The sequence below is a fragment of the Electrophorus electricus genome, chromosome 10 (genome assembly GCF_013358815.1).
Source record: "Electrophorus electricus isolate fEleEle1 chromosome 10, fEleEle1.pri, whole genome shotgun sequence".
Taxonomy (NCBI): domain Eukaryota; kingdom Metazoa; phylum Chordata; class Actinopteri; order Gymnotiformes; family Gymnotidae; genus Electrophorus; species Electrophorus electricus.
In genome coordinates, this window is record NC_049544.1 from 16,329,342 (window position 1) to 16,350,105 (window position 20,764).

The following is a 20,764-nucleotide window of genomic DNA, read 5'->3' on the forward strand; positions in this document are numbered from 1 at the left end:
AGAAGAAACGCCACAAAACAGCCATAAAAACAGAAGGAGAGAATGATGTGAAAAGGGATGAAGGTTGTAAAACGTCTTACAATGATCACAAGAGCTTCCAGGTCCCTGGAAGAAAAGCAACAAAATTATAGTTGCCATGACGACATAGGCTATAAGCAACAGCCATGAAAAAGAAGCACAGTGGCTGTTAGTTCCCACCCTCCTGCTGTGCACATCAAAACACTCTGCTCAGTCTCACCCTAACGCACGAGAGACCGGAACCCAGCAAAGCCTTCGTACCTGCTTCATCCCATGTTTATAGGCACGTTGTACATATTTAAATATAACTGATGTGATTGGGCCAAAGCAAATGACATGTCCCTGGAGACATTGCAAGGGCATAATGACAGTACCCTTCACAGCATTTAGCAACTTACAGAAATGTCTGAACACAACTTGAGAGTTGCTCAGGGGCCCAGAAGTGGTGGGGCTTAAACTAACAACCTTTCCATTACTTGTCAAGTACCATAACCACTGAGCCACCACTACCACACCCTTCACACCCTGTACAAGCTGAGCATCAGCAACCTGGATTACGAGCGCCACATAGAGTTGGGCACTCAGGCAGAGTGCAGCTAATGGGCTTCTCTTTTTTAGTTATGAAAGATGAAAAAGTAGACATTTTGCATCTGTAAAGAATTACATTTACACGTACTTCACGTAAACTGTAAAAAAGTATTTAAAATCAATGATATATCCAATCTGATTATTTTCTGTGCACACATGCCCTGTGGAAGGGAATATGTTAACCGATATTGCTATTCCTGTAGCATATTATATATTATAATACATCACTTCTGAAAGAATGAAATGCTGGTTTGTGTTCTGTGCTTTTCAGTTCACTCCAGAGCCGGTGGATCAGATCTATCTAGGGCTACCACTTCTACGTCCAGTAACATTAACAATATTCTTTGTTTAATACCTCTACAGAGCTTGTTGTTGGAGAGATCACAGTTGTTTCTTACACTCACATAATCTTCCTCTATACTACTCTTTGGGTTTCTCAAAAATCCGCAAAACATGACCTGCACTGCTGCTACAGATGTCTGCACTTACACTAAAAATTTGCTGACTCAACATCTAGAGAAGGAAGGTTCTAGATGGAACGATATAAGGGGTTTCACTCACTTAACCTGTTAAATCCAACAGTAGCTTAGTGATTATCCTGCCCAAACACACCTGAGTCCAGGCACTCAGCTCATTCCTTGGCATAGTGGATATTTTAGGGGAGGAAAATCATTGTGAACTTTTGTGGACTTTGTTCCCCCTGGATGAACTGTACTTCCATATACTAAACAAACCTAAATAATGAAAAAGCTCTCTTCAACCATTAACAAAAATAAACTACCGAGAGACCAAGTTTACAGGGTATAAAGAATACATAATCATAAAAGCATAGTGTCAGGTAGTCAGACCTGACTTGCAGACCTCTACAATGACCTCCTCTGTAAGAGTCTCTAAATAACACGTAAAGTGGGTTTGACATGGAATTTTATCATTGTAAATGTTAAGGTTTAGACAAAAAGTAGCAAGACCTAAGACCTAATTCTGTATGTTGCTAATAAAATCGGCTTGTATGTAGACGCACATTTCTGAGGGGGTACTTTTCTTTGACCCTCTTCTTTCAGAATATTAGAATGATGGCAACATTATTATTTTAAACTTACCTTGGTTTCCATTCCCAAAATTTGATTAGATTGTGGTCTAACAGCATTTGGGGCATTTTTACTTTCTACTGCCCTGGTTAAAAAAAAAAAAAAAAAAAGCTATACTAGCTGAGAAAGATGGCAGCCTCATGTTATTTAGAAGAGTAAACTTGATGTTTGATCCAAAACAGAAACGAGCTGAACAGAGTTTATTAACAGCTTCAATCAGTCCAGTTCATTGACAGAATCCAAATATGTTCTGATTACAGATTAATGTAGTTCTTTTAAAATTAGGCTTTTTGTGTTGCCTGTGTCGATCAGTACAAACATAGGTTTTAAATTCTTATCACTGCAAACTCTAATACCTTAATTATTCATTACCAGTGAACCCAAATGTCAACATATTTTACATACTCCAATTAATTCCATACTGAACGCTGTCATATAATAAATGGCCTTCATAAATACATTTTCTGATTAATCAAGAAGCTTGTGTTTCCATTATAGAAGAGCAAATACTAAAACATGATGGTAGAAAAATGCATTAAATGGAGGTGGAGAGCTTGAAATGAAAGCACGAGCACCCTCTAGTGGTTAGTAAAGAAAATGACATACTCATTTATCATTGGATAAATCATTTTCAGATATATAAGCTAAACAAATAATTAAAATAAACTGTTATTTATATTATATTTTGCATCCTTTGCAAACTATGCATATAAGCATCTAAGGAATTTCCATTTTACATTCTCCACAATGCGGCTAGTAGTAACTTATGTGTGAGGTGGGATAGTAAGTATACTTAAGTATAAGTAAATATAAGTAAGTAAGTATAGTAAGTTAGTGTAATTACTTGTTTTATAGTTACAGAACAATGAACTATACCTTACTGGCCAAAAATAAAAGTCTAACCTTATTCAAAGTAAGCACTAGGTATGTTGTGCACATAAGCTGTTATGACAGCCATATCATGGACCTTGTCCTTTTCTGTCAAACCCCCTATTCATCATGTCTTAAAGTGGGACACGTCTAACCAATAGAATCCAAAGGGTGAAATACAAAACCTTCTGCATGAAGTGTGGAGAGTTGAAATGATAAGCCGCTTTTGTGGCTGGGAATGGAATATTCTTATTTACTATAGAGTGACATTCCCTTTGTGAAATATAGAGAATATTTCCCATATAATATTCCCATATAATAAAGACTATAATCAGTGGAGAGTATATGCTAACCAATAAGCCAAACACAATGAGCACGTATTAGGAAACCGTTTATTGGATGTGAATCTTTGGAATGTCCGTTGACCTAAGTTCATCAGAGACAGACATTGATGGTTTGATTTTCATGATGCAAATGTTGAAATACAAAACATTGATTTCAGTTTTTAAGGCCTTGCTGTTTTATTTAGGTTTTTTCCTACAACAGCAATTACAGAAGCAGTATTGAAAATAAAAGATTTTTTCCTCTTCTTTTCGTAAAAAAAATCAGCACAAAATTTGAACGACAGTACAAAAATGAAGAGATAATCGATCAGGTAAATGGGAACTTTACTATAGGAAATTTGTATACCTTTTTCAATAATGAAAACATCTGGATAATCATATATTTCAGAATCATTTTTACATATTCTGAAACTATAAAAAATGAACACTGTCTTTTTTTATTCAGATTTTGTTTTTTACAAATGAATGCTATAAACACATAAACTTCTTTAAATATATCTATCAGTGCAACATTGTTTCTTTTTTTTGTCGCTACAGTATGCTTTCTTCATGAAACCTTACTGAAGCATTTACCCTCTTTAGCTTCAGCTAACACACACGTAGTGTTGAAAGATGGCTTCATGGAAACTACTGGAAAAAAAAATGAACTGAGAATGTGTTTGCCACAGAACACAACACAACACATAAACATACCAAGAAACCTTTAAAATGTGAATCAGTGTGTGTGTGTATGTGTGTGTATGTGGTGAAACCCTGTTGGTTATACTACATGCTATATGAAACTCTTAGGTTTTAGGTCTTTTACTTTGTAACATATGACCAGAGCTCGTCTGTCCCAGGATGCATGACAGAATGATACTGAATGATGACTCTGGCATAAGATAGTTCAGATTCCATATTTTGCATCAGCAGTGAGTCCTTCGTATGCTGTCCTCTTCCCAGAGTCCAGTGCCTTATCACACTTGTTCAGGACGAGTTTGTTTCGAAGCTGAGCTGATGCTATTCCTCTATGTGCAGTGACATTGTCATTGGCTCCCTGTAATTTGGGGACGACGGTCCTTTGGTACAGATACATGGATAAAGTCATGAGTCATTCACAAGGCCAGTCACGTGACGGTTCACCACTGCTTACTGACCAGCCAATCAACTTCTGCATACAAAGTGTGACATCAGTGAATACACAACACCATGAGAGCAGTTCAGAACACGAGTCTAGCAGTGAGTAATGCGCTACATTGGTTTGCCAAGCATGAAGAAAATAGCACCATTCTTTATGTACCCACCCCCATTTCTGAGTATCATTCAAATCACCTAAATTTGATGACAAAGTGCATTTGGACTACAAGGAGGGTATGTGAAGACAGTGTGTGAGGATGATGTGTGTGTGAGGATGATATGTGAGGATGTGTGAGGATGGTGTGTGAGGACAATACGAACAACACTTGTAAAGATGCCAGTGATGTGAAATGAGTATAGGATTGCAGGGAGCTTCACCCACACAAGCACGGTACGACGGGTGTTGTCGGGGGTTTTTCATGGTATGCTGGCAGTCTTGCTTGATCAGAGACAGGAATATGAGATATGGGATGAGAGACAAACAGAGACATAGAGTTAGGCTTGCTTTCTTCTCAGGAGCTTGAGGGGTGTCATGTCAGCTCATGTGGGATGTCTGTGAACATCACTGATATCCAGGCAAATGTAGCACAAAAGGCTATGGATATACGATGCCACATTTATGCTTCATGGAGAATGTATGAAAGTGAGTAAGAATAGATTTATTAGAAATATCTTCTGAGAATTAATGTCAGTATGTATGCATGCCTGTGTATGTGTGTGCGTGCATGTGTGTGTGTATGCACAGGATATGTCAAATCACTGACTACACATGAGCTGCATCTCTGGGGACTGTGATAAAATAACTGAACGGCACGGAAATAGCACACATTAGCACTTCTACAAAACAGTCAGACGATTGTATTTACAACACATAACCAAAAAGAAAAAGAAAAAAACACAACCAATAGGGAAAAAAAACATACATCCAAAAGGGAAAAGGGAAAACTGCAGCTTCTTTTTGTCCTTTTACTGTTTTTCTTTGAAAAGGGCAATTAAAATATATTAAACTGTATGTACAATATGTGGGTTCTCAACATGATGTTCCAGAACTAAAGGGATGCAAATCTTCAAAACTCAACATAAGGAGGCCGAGAAAGATGTACCAAAGGCACTGACTGAACCACAGCTGGAATCCACCAGGGCCGGAACAGAGCTCCACACCCCCCAGATACTCAGCACACCATGGGGCGAATACACCCACCATCAGCAAACATGGTTCATTTGGGATTTTTACACATCTCTTTGAAACACAAAACAGCAACCTTTAAAATGGTTTTCTGTCCAGAAAAAAAAAAAAATTACAAATGATAAATATGTATGACATTTTCATATATTGGTCTCAACACCAGCATCCGATTGTAGAAATGAGCAACTAAAAATAATACAAAATAATAAAATTAAAATAATCTAAATCATCTGTACATATTCTTTTGTTTCATTTTCTTAATCCTTAATTTTGTACACAGTGTCCCCTACTGGTAGGTTCTGTTCACTGCAGCTCCTGAGAAAAGCATGGCTCAGTCCAAATTCTCCTCCCATTGGTTCCCAGAACCTCAGAGCCTTGTCCTCCTTCCAATGGGAGAGCACTAGCAGTCCTTTTTAGCCCGCCCCACTGAGGAGTGGTTTTCTTACATTGGTTAGTGCCTCATGCTTCTGAATATGAGTTTTGTGAGTTGAGCTTGTCCTTTTTTAGCTTGACACCATCCACCAACTCAAAGTTATAGTTCTCCAGGGCAGATAAGTTTCTGTCGGCCATGCCTCCATGTGAGCAGGCACAGTAGAGCACCACGCCACAGATGGCACCCAGAAATACCCCCAGTGCGCTCATTGCGATAATGGTGATCAGGATGGGATCCAAGGTCTTCAGCATGCTGCCTGCTCCAGTGATCTCGTTGTGCTCCACCATCTTGGGAAAAGCAGTGATTTCCTCAACTAGAGTAGTGAGGGAAACAGTAGAACATTGGTTATGGAGATTATGAAGGGAATGTTACAAGTGACTCAACACTCAAACAGTGGGACTGTTGTAATAGTCTCTGATCTTTTTTTTTTAACAATAAAAGGCCATTTAAACACTTAACTATGCATTTAGACAACAGAACTATACATGTGATGAATATAGAATTATGCCATTCATAAGAAAGCTCAATTGTGCCTTAGTAAGCAAGAGTTCTTTTTCTGAATATTCTCAGCGGGCCGATATGCAGTGTGAATGTGAACAGAGGACGTACTGATTCTGTTGAAGCTATCCTCGGGCAGCATAGGTTCTGTAGGGACATCTGGGTCTACACACAGGCAGGAAGGAGGATTGTTGCATTCACTCACATGTCACATGTAGCCAGTCATTTGCTCCTGTATGTTTTTGTACTGACCCCCATAAAGCTTTTTAACTCCCAAAATGTAATGAAGCAGTGAATGTGCATTCCTAGCTATTGAATGGGAGACCGACGAAACTGTGAGCAAGTCACAGGTCTCGTCAGCTCTCTGGCCGGAGACTCACCTTTGCAATCAGCCATGTTGAAACTGTCTAGGATTTTAATGTCATCCACAGCGATGTCACCCCAGGTCTTTCTCCCCACTAACCCCTCTATCACCACCTGACAGGCACAAACACATGGCAGCACGTCGGCTTGGCGAGCTCTGCAGAAATCTGTCTGCTGCTAACAGACTGCTCTACAAAATGGCTGCTGCTTTCGCTATGTCGCGTGTATTCAAGTATGCAGTGGAGAAAAACAGGTGTTATATTCCTCTGCATGTCCTCAGAGAGCAACCCTGTCTCATCCATACGCACCTGGTAGGGCTTACTGGAGTGGGGAATGCGCACACGGCCCTCCCTCCAGCGGTTGCCTTGGTGACCGCTGACCGTCCAGAGCAGCACGTCAGCTGCACCCTGCGCGCTCTCCCGTCGCTGTTTGATGTGCAGCGTGCCGATGTGTGATCCGAACATGTGGTACCAGAAGGACAGGCACAGGTCCGAGTCATGGCCCGACATGGCTGGGCTCACCAGGCGCGCTACCTCTGTTTCCTGCGCGCCCGTCGCCAGAGTGTAGATGAAGTTGCCTGAACCTCCTGGAGAGAGACACACTTTACTTTGCGAGCTTTATATGGGCTGGACAAATTTGTTTCATGCCGAATTTGTCTAGATCACTTAGACTAATACCACTAATTCTGTTTTTACCTGGTTTCTGCTGTGTTGTGTACTGTTCTGTTTAAATGGTTTCTGCTGTGCTGTGTACTGTGCTGTTTAAATGGTTTCTGCTGTGCTTTGTACTGTGCTGTTTAAATGGTTTCTGCTGTGCTGTGTACTGTGCTGTTTAAATGGTTTCTGCTGTGCTTTGTACTGTGCTGTTTAAATGGTTTCTGCTGTGCTTTGTACTGTGCTGTTTAAATGGTTTCTGCTGTGCTGTGTACTGTGCTGTTTAAATGGTTTCTGCTGTGCTGTGTACTGTGCTGTTTAAATGGTTTCTGCTGTGCTGTGTACTGTGCTGTTTAAATGGTTTCTGCTGTGCTGTGTACTGTGCTGTTTAAATGGTTTCTGCTGTGCTGTGTACTGTGCTGTTTAAATGGTTTCTGCTGTGCTGTGTACTGTGCTGTTTAAATGGTTTCTGCTGTGCTGTGTACTGTGCTGTTTAAATGGTTTCTGCTGTGCTGTGTACTGTTCTGTCTGTTGCTGTTCAATGAGCTGTTTACTCCCCCTTTTACCTGTGTGGTCCATGTTGGGGCCGGTGTTGAGTGTCGGGGTGCCGCTCGACTGGATCTGCCATCTGTAGCCAGTGGAGTCCTCAGCTGTCCAGCCACAGAACGAGGGGTCGTTCGCCCAGCCGAAGTCACAGGTGAACCAGAATGCTGCAGACACACAGGTGGTGATGTTTAGTGGTGCACTGAAGTGCTAGTCAACCACACATCATGAAAAATCTACCGTGATCTTATACGATTCTGTAATTTTGGCACAACTGTATAGCTTCTGTTGGTTAAACTTTTAAAACTAACCACAGAACAGAGTGGCATTTTCAGATATGCAGACATCCCATCCTTTTCATTTCATTAAGACTCCAACCCATGACCCCCCCCCCCCAGTGTTTGCTGTAAAGGGATGTTATGAAGAGTGAATTGTCATTAAAATGTAAAATCACAAATGTTGAGTGCCCAAATCTGTATTTAGTATAGCACAGCTGTCTCATTAGCCAAGCACATCAGTTTAGTAGCTAGCTAGATAGTTCATGTACATTTAATTAGCTAGCTAGCTGTTTAATGTTAAAATTGTTTTTAACAAGATTTAACTTGTTACACAGAGCCGATAGTTCTGTTTTTTCCTTGCATATTATGTAAAGTCGAATAAAAGTGAAACATTTAAATTCGCCAGCTGTCAGTAATTCCCCCAGATGTTGCTCGTTCTCTTCATGCCGCAAACTTTAGCCCCTCCGCCTATCAGACACAGGAATTACATATGACATCACAGTAGATATGAGTCCTTAATGGACTGTGTCATTACATATGACATCACAGTAGGTATGAGCCCTTAATGGACTGTGTCATTACATATGACATCACAGTAGGTATGAGCCCTTAATGGACTGTGTCATTACATATGACATCACAGTAGGTATGAGCCCTTAATGGACTGTGTCATTACATATGACATCACAGTGGGTATGAGTCCTTAATGGACTGTGTCATTACATATGACATCACAGTGGGTATGAGTCCTTAATGGACTGTGTCATTACATATGACATCACAGTGGGTATGAGCCCTTGATTGACTGTGTCATTATGTTTGATGCCACAGTAGGTATGAGTCCTTGATGGACTGTGTCATTACATACGATGCCACAGTAGGTATGAGTCCTTGATGGACTCTGTCATTTGGTGCCAGCTGCAAAGGAAGGCTCCTCTGCATAGCGCTGTTGCTAAGGACGCGGCCTACCTAGCAACAGTTCTTTGCCCTGTGCGTGCAGGTCTTTCTCTCGCTCACTCTCCCTCTCTCACTCGTTCGCTCTTTCTCTCTCTCAAAAAAAATAAAATAAAATAAAAATATTCCGGGATATTGGCTATAATTTGTGGCCATCAGGGATCCCCTATTAAAATGCAAGAGACTCCTGGAACCTCCAAGTAGAGGTGCGATGCAGGGATGTGTGCGCTAAGCATACATTCATCCACTAGGGGGCAGTAAATGGCCATGTTACAAATGAGAAAAAAATCTAAACGATCAGAAGCCCCCCAAATCGTGAAAGATGGAAGAAGCTATCACAGACGGACATGCGATGTTATGAGTGATATTCGGAGGTGCATAATATTGATGAAACAGGCAGAAGGTGTGAAATTGAGAATGTTTAATACAGTGCAGAATCTTCTGTATGACAGTGAGGAAGGGAGCAAACGATGAAAGAACAAGTGACTGTGAAATTCAGCAGAAAACAACGAAAACAATAAGGAGAAGACACATGTCGGGATTTGCCAGTGAGTGTACAGTATCTCTGCACCTCTCCCAACAGCAGGAAAGGCAATAACGTGAGGAGCTTTCTCAGACTGTTTGTCCAGTGAAGAGGAAAAAATTTCCCATTAAAAGCCACAGCCCAGACTCCCTTCCCTGCTTCTAAAAAATGCCAGCTTCCAATTAAAAGTTCTTTTTCTTTTTCCATCTTCAAGGGGTTTTGGGCTGTAGCAGTGGCAGGCACCGGGCTTGGAGGAGCTTCACGAAATTCCAGACTTTTCTGAATGGTTCACAAGTCAAATAAACCACGTTCAAAACGGAACACACAGACCTCCTCGATATTAACGCGTCAAGAGCACACATACATGCACGCATTCTATTTTTCTCCATTGCATACTTGAACACACACACACACACACACACAGAGCCTAATTAGTTAGCGTAAGATAATGGACATTGCTCTCACAGTCAGACATTGTCCATTAACATGCAGCCTCGCCTTGGCGATGATGCTGAGCAGGCAAAATTGGCCCGACACTCATTAACAGCTAGCCGTCGCAAAGAGCCAAAACAAACAGACCACTCCAAGCGATACTCATTCACTTGTGCCACACATAGGTAAAGATGAGCTGTACACTGAAAAAAATAATCATTCCGTTCAGGTGAACCAAGAACATGAGCAAAACGTAACACGGGCTCACCTGGTATGGGACTCATCACTGTAATCGTCTCAGGCACGGCCGTCCCACCTGCGCCAAGGAGTGAAATCAGATATGCAGCTACAACAGTCTTGCCATCCTCGCTGACTTTATTACAAATCTCATGGACTAATCCGGACAAGCACGTGCTGTGGGACACTTCTGACGGTTTGCTTCTCCCTCTCAGATCAGTCTCGCTCTGTCACGATTTGCCAGAGCTCGTGGGACGCCAAGTTCGCGTGAACGGCGTGAGTAACATTTAGCAGAAGCCTGCACTCGTGCGGTTAGCAGAAAGCTCCGCATGCTGGCATTAGCGGTGCGAAGTGAGACGGGAGCAAAGACGCACCAGAAGCTGCACAGAAGATAGAAGCTCGGAGCAGAGGGGGACGTCAGAGACGCCGGTTAACCTGTGCGTGAGGGGAGGTGTGCGCGAGGTGTAAAAAGGGCAGGGTGCATTAGCGTGGTAGGGCTATGCATCTGAGAGAGGAACGTAAGCAGGTAAGAGCCCTTTCTGCATCACGCTGGATGTGGTTAGCTGGTGTGGTGAGCAAGTGCCTAGAGCGTCTGCGGTGCGCCCAGAGGGGTGAGGAAGGACGCAGCTTCTGCAGGCTGGTGTTAGCACCTGTCTGGTCGTAGTCATCACCTGTTCCACTGTGACAGCTGGCCTGCTCATCGTCACACTCGTCTGCCGGAGTGGTGGGGGGAGGCGGAGTGGTAGGTGGCATAGTGGGTGCTAGAGAGAGAGAGAGATTAATGTACATTAGTGCATTAATCACGTCTACAACTGTTATAATACAAATACAACCACCACCAATTCAACCCAAGGCCCCTAAATTAGCCCTCTCCTGGGTCGTGTGTTTGTCATCTGGGCAGTGCACGCGTGTGAGTGCTGAGGTCTGGCTCCATGCCCGAGGGCCCTGGCAGGCAGTGCGCTCCACCCCAGGCCACCCTGGCCTGGCAGGCTGAGCAGGCCTCTAATTAAACGCCTGCCCGCTCCGCTCGGCCGGGCTCTCGGCCGGACTCCCCATTTACTCACCGCTGGTAATGAGGGGCCCATCCGCCAGCCGGGCTTTCCCTAGGCTAGGGGGGTTTGTGCAGACGGGGAAAGGAGCGAGGAGAGGGCAGGGTTACTGAGCGGCTCAGAGTGGAAGCACTGCAGGGCTGTGTCCATGTGATCCGTGCGGATTAAAGCCTCCTGCTCCAGCTAAGCTCCCTGCGGATCTTCTCATGCTTACTGATAGCACACCTGCGTGTTTGTGTACATGTTTATTCTTCAACAGAGTAACATTTTGAAGGTATAGGATTTTTCTCAATCCATGAGTGGCTGCCTATGCATTTGTGTCTGAGGAACTGACAGTGATTGAGAGTATTTAAACTGTTTTGAAATGTGTGTGTGTGTGTGTGTTGGGACTTCCAGTGTAAACAAGCACTCTCCTTCAGATGAAGCCCAAGGCTGGATTCCGTAGCTTACATAAACCAGCTTGACTGACTCCCAGAAATCCAATATGTAAATCCACTTAACACAGGCTGAACAGAGAACAGATCTCATAACAAACGAAATCAGCTCAAACAGAGAGAGAGAGAGAGAGAGAGAGAGAGATGGGAAGAGAGGGGCGGTGAGAGAAAACAGAAGAGGAGAAAACGGATAAACAGATACCAGACCCGCCGACAGAGTCACGGCGAAACTGCGAGTCAGGCAGGAAGGCAGGGATGCTGAGAAAGGCAGCAGGACTGGTGGCGAGCGAGTCTTCGTGGTTACGCGGGGCGTAAACAGATGCAGATTATTTAGATGGGAGACTTTCCTTTGATGTGACATCTATGGGAGCACTGCACAGACCCTGCAGAAAGCCAAACCCTCAGGCTGAGCGGACCACCCTCTCGGTGAAGCCCGTAATCTGAGCAAGTCTCTACATTTTGAGAAATATTCTAAACGTTCTAAATTTCCAGCTACAGTATTTGTTTGTGTTTGTTTATTTATTAGGTGGCAGGGTATAAATGATCTCAGTTGGCTGCTAATTTGCTTGCCTGATTTATTGTCTTATTTTGAGCATCTCTGAAGCGTATAGAAGCCATTATGAATGATAGTGAGGAGGAGGAAGAACAGAGAAAGAAAGCACATCAGAGATTGACAGATAAAAAGGGAGGGCGTGCGTGTGTGCGTGCGCGCGCTTCAGACCTACCTTCAATCTCACAGCCCAGGAGCTCCAGTCTTAGTCCCATGCCTGTTGGGCTAGCCCTGTCTGGGTAAACCCTGATGAAGCGTGTCAGAATGGGCTCCACTGTCCTCAGCACTGGTGTATCATAATTCATATTCCCATCAAAAAGCTGTGCCAAGGACACAGAGAGAGAGAGAGAGAGAGAGAGAGAGAGTTAGCTGCAATAAGAGATGTAGCATAATGCTCCAAATTCCACATCGCTTATTCTGCTCTGTTGTGGTGGAAGCTATGGGATTGGACTGGGAGTTAAACAGAAGGAAAGGCCTCAGTCCATTGATTGACATCTGCAGTGAACACGCGAGTGTGAAGGTCTGCTGGCTAGCGCCGCGGCCCCCGGCAGCAGGAGGCCTGGCCGGCCCCGACTGTTCCCACGCGCCCTTCGCTCCAGCTTCAAAAGACTCCCTGGCCAGACCGAGCTGCCGCAGGAGAACGAGAAAAGGAGAGGGGCAGAGAGAGAGAGAGAGAGAGAGAGAGAGAGACTGACTGAGGAAAGGTAGGGGACGAGACAGAGGGAGAGAAAATGGGAGACATGCTCCAGCTCTAACGAATGAACTACATCACAAGGCTAGAAGCAAGAGAATGAATGTGCTCTAGCACCCATGCTGGTATATCGCCTGTCTCATTCACTGAGAGAGAGAGAGAGAGAGAGAGAGAGAGAGAGAGAGAGAGAAAAAGAATGAGAGAATGAGAATGCAACATAAGAAGGACCAGACAGGAGGTTTACGGAGGCCAGGTCTATATCAAAGCTCTGCCCCTCTTTACAACAGGCATGGTGCCATCTGTGGTGGAAACCCAGATGGCAGCAGGCTGTGCATTAGGATGAGGCAGGGCTGCTTCCCCTGGAGGCAGAGGGGCTGAACTACACGTTAAGCTCCTCCACTGCCAATCCACTGTCCTCTGCTGCAAGCTCTCCTTCCTCATGGTTTTTTTTTCCCCATCCATTCCACTTACTATAAAAGCATTTCATTTGGGATACTGCAGGATGTGGAAAAGCGGCAAGACGGTGAAGGTGACTTAAAAGTCTCCACACTATAGTTTATAGTTTTATAGTTTATAGTTATATGGGCTTTTTTTTTTTTTTTATGCATTCACGTCTGCTGTTGTGCAGTTTTTCTGTCCAAATGGCAGAAGGTTCCGGATAAGATCGCCCTTATCAGGACAAGCTGCACCTGCCTTTTTTTTTTTTTTTTATTATTTCTCAAGTTATACCAGTTTGCAAAAGTCCACCTTCCTTAGCGATCACCCCCCCCCCCCACACACACACCCTCCTCACCTTGGGTTTGCTGCTGCCAGCCTCAACCACCATCTTCCAATCGGAGCCGTTGGTGCTGTAGCCCAGGCGGAACTTCTTCATAAACACCTTGTTCTCGCGGTGCTTCCCCCCCTGGAGAATGAGGCCCCGAACGAGCTTCTCCCGCCCGAGATCCACCTGGAGCCACTCGTCGGTGTACGGCTGGGACTGGGACAGCAGCATCCAGCCCGAGCGGCTGGTCAGCAGCCGGGTGTTCTCCGGCACCCAGCTGCGATCGATGTGGGAGGAGGCCGTGATCTGGTCGTCCGTGATGAGGCCCGAGACCATGCCCAGCATTCCTGAGCAGGGGTACTCTGGGTAGGGGAGAGAGGAGGAGCGGAGTGAGGGGGTGGTTTGAGACCCGGCGGAGCAGAAAAGCTGGGGAGCAACGTCTAGGGAGAAGGAAAGATAGATCGACAGAGAGAAGAGAGAGGAGAGCAAGATAAAAGAGTAATAGGAGAGACAGAGAGAGAGAGAGAGAGAGAGAGAGAGAGACTGCAAGAGAGAAACAGGCAGGGAGACGGTGCTGTTGGCTGCCTAGAGACGAGAGCCGTGTCAGTGAGCTTTGGAAGTGTTCTTGGCAGGAGCTTTGCCAGAGACACAGGAGGGCAGCAAGACCGACAGAACAATGAGGAGGAGAGCAAAGGGACAGAGCCTCAGAGAGACTGAGAAATCAACGAACGCTCTAAGCACTCCTGCCCCTCCCATCCTCCTACTCTCACACTTTTTCTCACACGCTGTGGGTTTCTCTCTCTCTTCAACCCCTGCATATTAACTTGCCTGCCTGCAGTGTTTGTCTCCAGGTATCTAATTAAAACTATCCTCTGGCACCCTTCTACCTTTCATATCTGAGCAGCTTCTAGCTTTCTTCTCCACCCCCCCAGTCTGTTCTTTGACTCTTTGATATTCCCCTCTTGCTCGCTTGGCCTGCTCTCGTTGGCTCCGCACGTTCTCGGTATGCTACTGCACGCGTCCTCGCGCACTCTGTAATCTATCACCATATCTCTCTCGACTCGGCCCCTTTGTTTCGGTCTCTGTAATGAGGCTGTTTTTTTTCCTACACCTTTCTTGAGGGTTGCGGGGAAAAAAAAAAACCCTGGCTGTGGCGTGGCACGACGCTCGGCTGCCCGCCCGTGCGTCCGGAGGCCGCTTCCAGGAGCCGTAGGCTAACTTGCATATAAATAGCTTTTTGTCGTATTTGCTAAAACTGTGTAATAGCAATAGTACACGGAGAAAGAAAATGTGTGGAAAAAAGGCTCTGGATCCACCTTGTTCTATTAATGGCCTTTGCAAGAATCCACAGTGCCCCCCCCACTCCAAAAAAAAAAACACCACTCAGAGCCAGGAGTGTCTGACAGAGTGTCAATCGCTACTGGCGTTATCAGTGAACAGCTTCAGGAACTTCGCACAAGCATTGGTGGATAAACAACCATCAATGGAAAAAAAACGCCCATCCCTCCTTTGCCAACAACAGCTTACATGACAAAGACAAGTAAACAGAAGATGATAAATGATGAAAAGCAAACTGAAAAGAACAAATTAGACCGAGGCCGAGATAATGATAAAAATCAGTTTGCTTTTCAGAAATGGAAAGAGCTACGTGACCTGAAAGGACTCAAAACCAATGCCGAGCTAACCCCATGTTTACTTGAAAGGTAGCTAATTACCCCTGCTTGATTTTCAAAAAGAAATTAACCACAAAGCTAAGATGGCTTTGTGGTTAAACTCTGTAGCGCACTTCTCACTTTGATATTATGTTGCATTCGGGCTAAATTTAGCTCTTTCCTAGTGCTAAAGCTACTGGTAAGCGTTGTTTTATTTGGATGTTGCTGAAAAGATCTTTGTGAAGCGCCCAGGTAGTATCGGTTTGGTGTTTCTCCTGATGTTTATGTGCATCTGTGCGCTCACATCTAAGTGTTCTCGTGAGTGGTTTACTGTTTTTGTAACGCTATCGATGACAGTTTCTGTTATGAAACATCTAAGCACCGAAACGAGTGTATGTGCTATTTCTTTCACCAAATAGATATTGCTGTAGGTTATGTTTGATGTCTTTTAAGATCTATTTCTGCTTGTTTTGTTGTCCAGCAATGCTGACATCCTCGGAGGGGAGGGGATTTGTAGGCAAGGCTAGAGGGCTGAGGACAGGGAGGGGTCTGGAAGGTGTACTCGTTTGAATTTTCAAGCCAATTTCAACTCCCCTCCCTTCTCAGCCTTTACGCACTGCAGCTTTAACAGAATCTCTCGTCAGTGCAAAAATGAATTTGGACTCTGCTGACCCGACAGCCATCTTGGCACCTATGACGTTGTCCTGCAGTGCAGGAGGCCGTAGGGGATGCGCGTGGACGTGACGTGGACGGTTCGACTGCGCTGAGAAATGCCAGTAGAACAGAGGATTCATTCATAGATTCACCTTTGTTGCCGTGGCAGGAATTCCCAGAGCAGCTCTGAAATGGAAGGCATGCTCACCCGGGGCCTCGAGGAGCACAGAGCAGCCCTGAGCAGCCCCTGATTTGAGCAAATGTGCGCAAGAGACAGAGTGACTGCCAACACTGGACTCTAAGCGTATTATTAGTGATAAAACCATGGCATAGGCTTGGAAGGCTTCGAAGCAGCTGGATATAAGAATGAGGTAGAGCATACTTTGAAGCCATCGGCTCGTTTGGTCTGGCCGACCTGTTTATGGAACTTGGATGTGATTCGGAGGAAGTTTTTCTGCAAAGCTTCTGAGGAGGCAGGGAGGGTGGGTCACACCCGGAGGACCGCGAGCGGGTGCGCGAGCGTCGTCGCGTGAGTCGGCCGGGGCGGGTGGAGCGGGTGGAGTCCGGACAGCCGCACACACACATGGCCTTATTTACAAACAGCCAGAGGAAGTTTACGAAGAGTTGTGGTGTGCCTATCAGACACGGGCTCTACTGAGCACGTTCAGGCGACACCACTCCCTCCTGGGGCATGTGCTGAACCTGGCCCTCCATAAATGTGCACGGCACCTAGAGGAAGCGCTGCCGAGATCGACTCCTCGCTATGGGAAAACGACATACAATACATACAGTATGTTCCTGTCCTCTGTTATTAAACTGTGCATCCTTGTGACCTTCATCAACTCTAAACTCTAAACGTGTACTCTAAACATGGTCCTTATTTTGAGGCTTCTCACTCAACACTTTCAGCGCATGCTAAGTGAACAGGCCCTGGAGAACCCTCTCATCAAAACTAGCTCACCAGCTGCAGAGCGTGGCCGCATCATCAGAGGGAACCCGCAGCACACTAATGATGTCACGAAGAGGCCCTGGTTCTTGTGATGTGTTTAGAATATGGTGTGCTCACCCATCCTACACAAGGCTGCCACAGCTGTGCTCCAGCATCACAGTTAACCGCATGCAAACACACACACACACACACACACACACACACACACATATGCCACCATCACTAAATATATCTGTGTATATAGCCTATAAAAATAGTCATATATATATATATATATATATATATATATACACACACACACACACACTAGATTGACTGTTCACACACACACACACACACACACTAGATTGACTGTTCACACACACACACACACACACACACACACATGCCACCATCACTAAATATATCTGTGTATACAGCCTATAAAAATAGTCATATATATATATATATATATATATATATATATACACACACACACACACACACACACACACACTAGATTGACTGTTCACACACACACACACACACACACACACACATACTCCCTCTAGGAACCAGTTTCAGCAGGGAGGCAGGAATGATATGAAAGCCTTCATAATCAGTGCCCTTTAGAAGGTGGAGCCATGCCAAAACATGCAGATGAGAATGCAAATGAGGCCAGGGCCAGCTGGGACTGTGTGACTGGTGGGTGAGGAGCTGTGCATTTATAATAAGAACGTATCACGTGTGAGTGTGTGTGTGGGGTGGACAGGCAGAAACTCTGGTGAGGAGACAGTAGAGCTCGGGAGGTTCGGAGAAGAAAGTTAAAGTGGGAAGGTGAGACGCTGTCGGAAGAGATGCAGCTACGCCTGCTCTGGGCGGCATCCATTTTAAATGAAGGACATCCAAACATAGAGTAACATGAATAAGTAATCCTCTCCTTTACACGAACGCACATGATGTAACCACCCCCTCTCAGACCCAGAGGAAAATAAGGCACGTTGGCAGTGGCCTTTCAGTACGGTGAATAAACACTCCTCTTCACACATGCCAGGAGAGTGTGAAAATGTAAACTATCTGAATGAGGGATTTACAGCTGTGCAGAGGAGGACGTTCACCAGGCCTGGCTCCTGGATGGAACGCTGCCATGCAAACACATCTGATTTCAGTCGGCACAAATCACAGGTGGTACCCACAAGAGCCCTTGAAGAGAGGGGAAGCGGATGGGTCGGAGAGGCGGGAGGGACTGCTAGCACACGCACAGCTCCGGAAACCCACCTGATATCTTGCAGCCGTACACCTCGAAGCGGAGCGCGATTCCCATCTCCCAGCTGAAGGGTCGGATCCGGACGAAGCGCGTCAGTGTCGGCTTGGGCAGCAGGGTCCTCACCACGTCCGTTGGATTGCTGTTGCCTTGGAAAACCTGCCGGGTGGGCGGCAATCGTCAATTACTCAGAAGTCCTCCACGGAGGATTCCCGGAGTACTGGCCCAGAAACACACGGATACTGGACTAGCCTGGAATCAGGGCAGCTCCCTACAAAGTGTTAATGCAGTGCTCGGTTAGGTTTATGGACACAGCTGTCCACCGAGCCGGCTGGAGAGGTGTTCGCGCTGGTGAGCTTTTCTCTGCCTGCGAGTGGCTCACGAGCCGCTCCGAACCGTCTCCAATTATGGGCCCTGCTAAGAGCTGATCATTCGGTGGCTTTGTCAGAGAGTGGTATGTCTCCCAAAGCATGTTGAGAGAAGGAAAAGAAGCAGAAGGAGGTGGAAGAGGGTCTGGAGGAAAAAATGAATATAAGCCGGAGTGACCCTGGTCCTCTCTACCCTTAACACTCCTCTCTAACACCAACAGGAATAGGCTGTGAATCTCTCCCTCATATATATATATATATATATATATACACACACACACACACACACACACACACACACACACACACACACACACACTGCCTGGCTAAAAAAAAGGTCACACACTCTAATATTTTGTTGGGGCATAATTTCCACAAGCTTCTGCAATGTCACATTTATTTCTGTCCAGAATTGCATTCATTTTTCCCCCCAAGATCTTGTATTGATGATGGGAGATTTGGACCGCTGCACAAAGTCTTCTCCAAAGATTCTCAGTGGGGTTCAGGTCTGGTGGCCAATCCATGTGTGAAAATGATGTCTCATTGCTCCCTGAACCACTCTTTCACAATTTGACCCCGATTAATCCTGGCATTGTCATCTTGGAATATGCCCGTGCCATCGGGGAAGAAACAATCCATGGAATCCATGGAATAACCCGGTTGTGCAGTATATTCAGGTAGTCAGCTGACCTCATTCTTTGGGCACATAACTTTGCTGAACCTAGACCTGACCAACTGCAGCAACCCCAGATCATAGCACTGCCCCCTTGTACGGTAGGCACTAGGCATGATGGGTGCATCACTTCAGCCGCCTCTCTTCTTACCCTGATACACCCATCACTCTGGAACAGGGTCAATCTGGACTCATCAGACCACATGACCTTCTTCCATTGCTCCAGAGTCCAATCTTTATGCTCCCTAGCAAATTGAAGCCATTTTTGCCGGTTAGCCTTACTGACAAGTGGTTTTCTTAAGGCTACACAGCTGTTTAGTCCCAATCCCTTGAGTTCCCTTCGTATTGTGCATGTGGGAATGCTCTTACTTTCACTATTAAACATACCCCTGAGTTCTACTGTTGCTTTTCTACAATTGGATTTCACCACACGTGTAAGATTTTTTCTGACCACATTCCTTCCTCGAAGATGAAGTTTCCCCACTGTCCTTCCACTTTTTAATAATGCATTGAACAGTTTTTAACCCAATTTTAGTAGTTTCAGCAATCTCCTTAGATGTTTTCTCTGCTTGATGCATGCCAATAATTTGGCCCTTCTGAAACAGATTAACATCTTTTCCACAACCACAGGATGTGACTTTCAACACAGTTGTTTTAACAAATAAGAAGCTGCTCACGGCATCAGTTAGGGTTAAATAACTTGTTGCCAGCTGAACCAATCAACCATGCAGTAATTATCCAATGGGAGGATCTTACCTATTTGCTTAGTTAAATCCAGGTGATGACCTTTTTTTTTGGCCAGGCTATGTGCGCCAGGCTATGTGTGCGCGCGTGTGTGTGTGTGTGTGTGTGTGTGTGTGTGTGTATAAATATTAGTCACATTTATATAGCACCTATATAGCGCCTTAAAGGACGCTTTACAGGCAGAAATCAGCTTTTACACTCAAATCGCTCACACCATTTCATAAGGTGGTGATGTACGTGCAGATGTATTTAAGGAGACTATATCTGTGGATGAGTGTGTCATGACCAGAGAAAAGTGCTCGGCAGAGAAAGCCAGCGAGGGGCGAGTTCCATTAGCCCCTTCTGCAGCACGTGGTGCTACCTGGGTTCCTGGGGTCCAGCCTGCCAAACGTGTGTGAGACAGGGAGGAACACAGGAAGCCATCCACTCTCTTTAAATGTCACGACGATGCTCCGTTCCACCGCACTGACTGTTAAAGGGCTTTTTTTTCCAGAGCTACGACCACAGAGTCGAGCTGCAACCTCAGCGGTCTGCAAATGGGCACCTCTCCTCTCCTTTCCTTTCCTCACAAAAGCACTTTAGAGCACCCAGAGAGAGTGTGTGTGTGTGTGTGTGTGTGTGTGTGTGTGTGTGTGTGTGTGTGTGTGAGAGAGAGAGAGAGGGAGAGAGAGAGAGAGAGAGGGAGGGAGAGGGAGCCCCCGCGCTAGAGACAGGCAAACAGAGTGAGAGGGAGAGACAGAGAGAGAGACATTAGAACCTAATCTTAGAGCACTGACTTTTGGACATTTTAATGGGATAGAAAAATTAGGCCTTGGGGTTTCCACACAGATTTCTGACACACATGTGCAGGCATGTTTGCACACATATGTA

At 45.3% G+C, this 20,764-nt stretch overlaps 1 protein-coding gene across 2 annotated transcripts in view; it reads right to left on the reverse strand.

The window, feature by feature from the left end:
• Positions 1–4,976: 4,976 nt before the first annotated feature.
• nrp1a (neuropilin 1a) overlaps positions 4,977–20,764 on the reverse strand; it is a 56,512-nt gene continuing 40,724 nt past the window's right edge. Inside the window, exons 8-17 of one of the 2 annotated variants that reach the window (XM_035530559.1) lie at positions 18,124–18,268; positions 13,642–13,973; positions 12,333–12,477; positions 10,796–10,885; positions 10,156–10,203; positions 7,724–7,867; positions 6,813–7,090; positions 6,522–6,618; positions 6,253–6,306; positions 4,977–5,956 (exon numbers count right to left, since the gene is read on the reverse strand). In XM_035530559.1, coding sequence (XP_035386452.1) covers positions 5,670–5,956; positions 6,253–6,306; positions 6,522–6,618; positions 6,813–7,090; positions 7,724–7,867; positions 10,156–10,203; positions 10,796–10,885; positions 12,333–12,477; positions 13,642–13,973; positions 18,124–18,268 — 1,620 coding nt within the window. In that variant the 3' untranslated portion in view covers positions 4,977–5,669. Of the gene's footprint in view, positions 5,957–6,252; positions 6,307–6,521; positions 6,619–6,812; positions 7,091–7,723; positions 7,868–10,155; positions 10,204–10,774; positions 10,886–12,332; positions 12,478–13,641; positions 13,974–18,123; positions 18,269–20,764 lie in introns of both variants that reach the window. The other variant, XM_035530557.1, reaches the window with a different exon arrangement.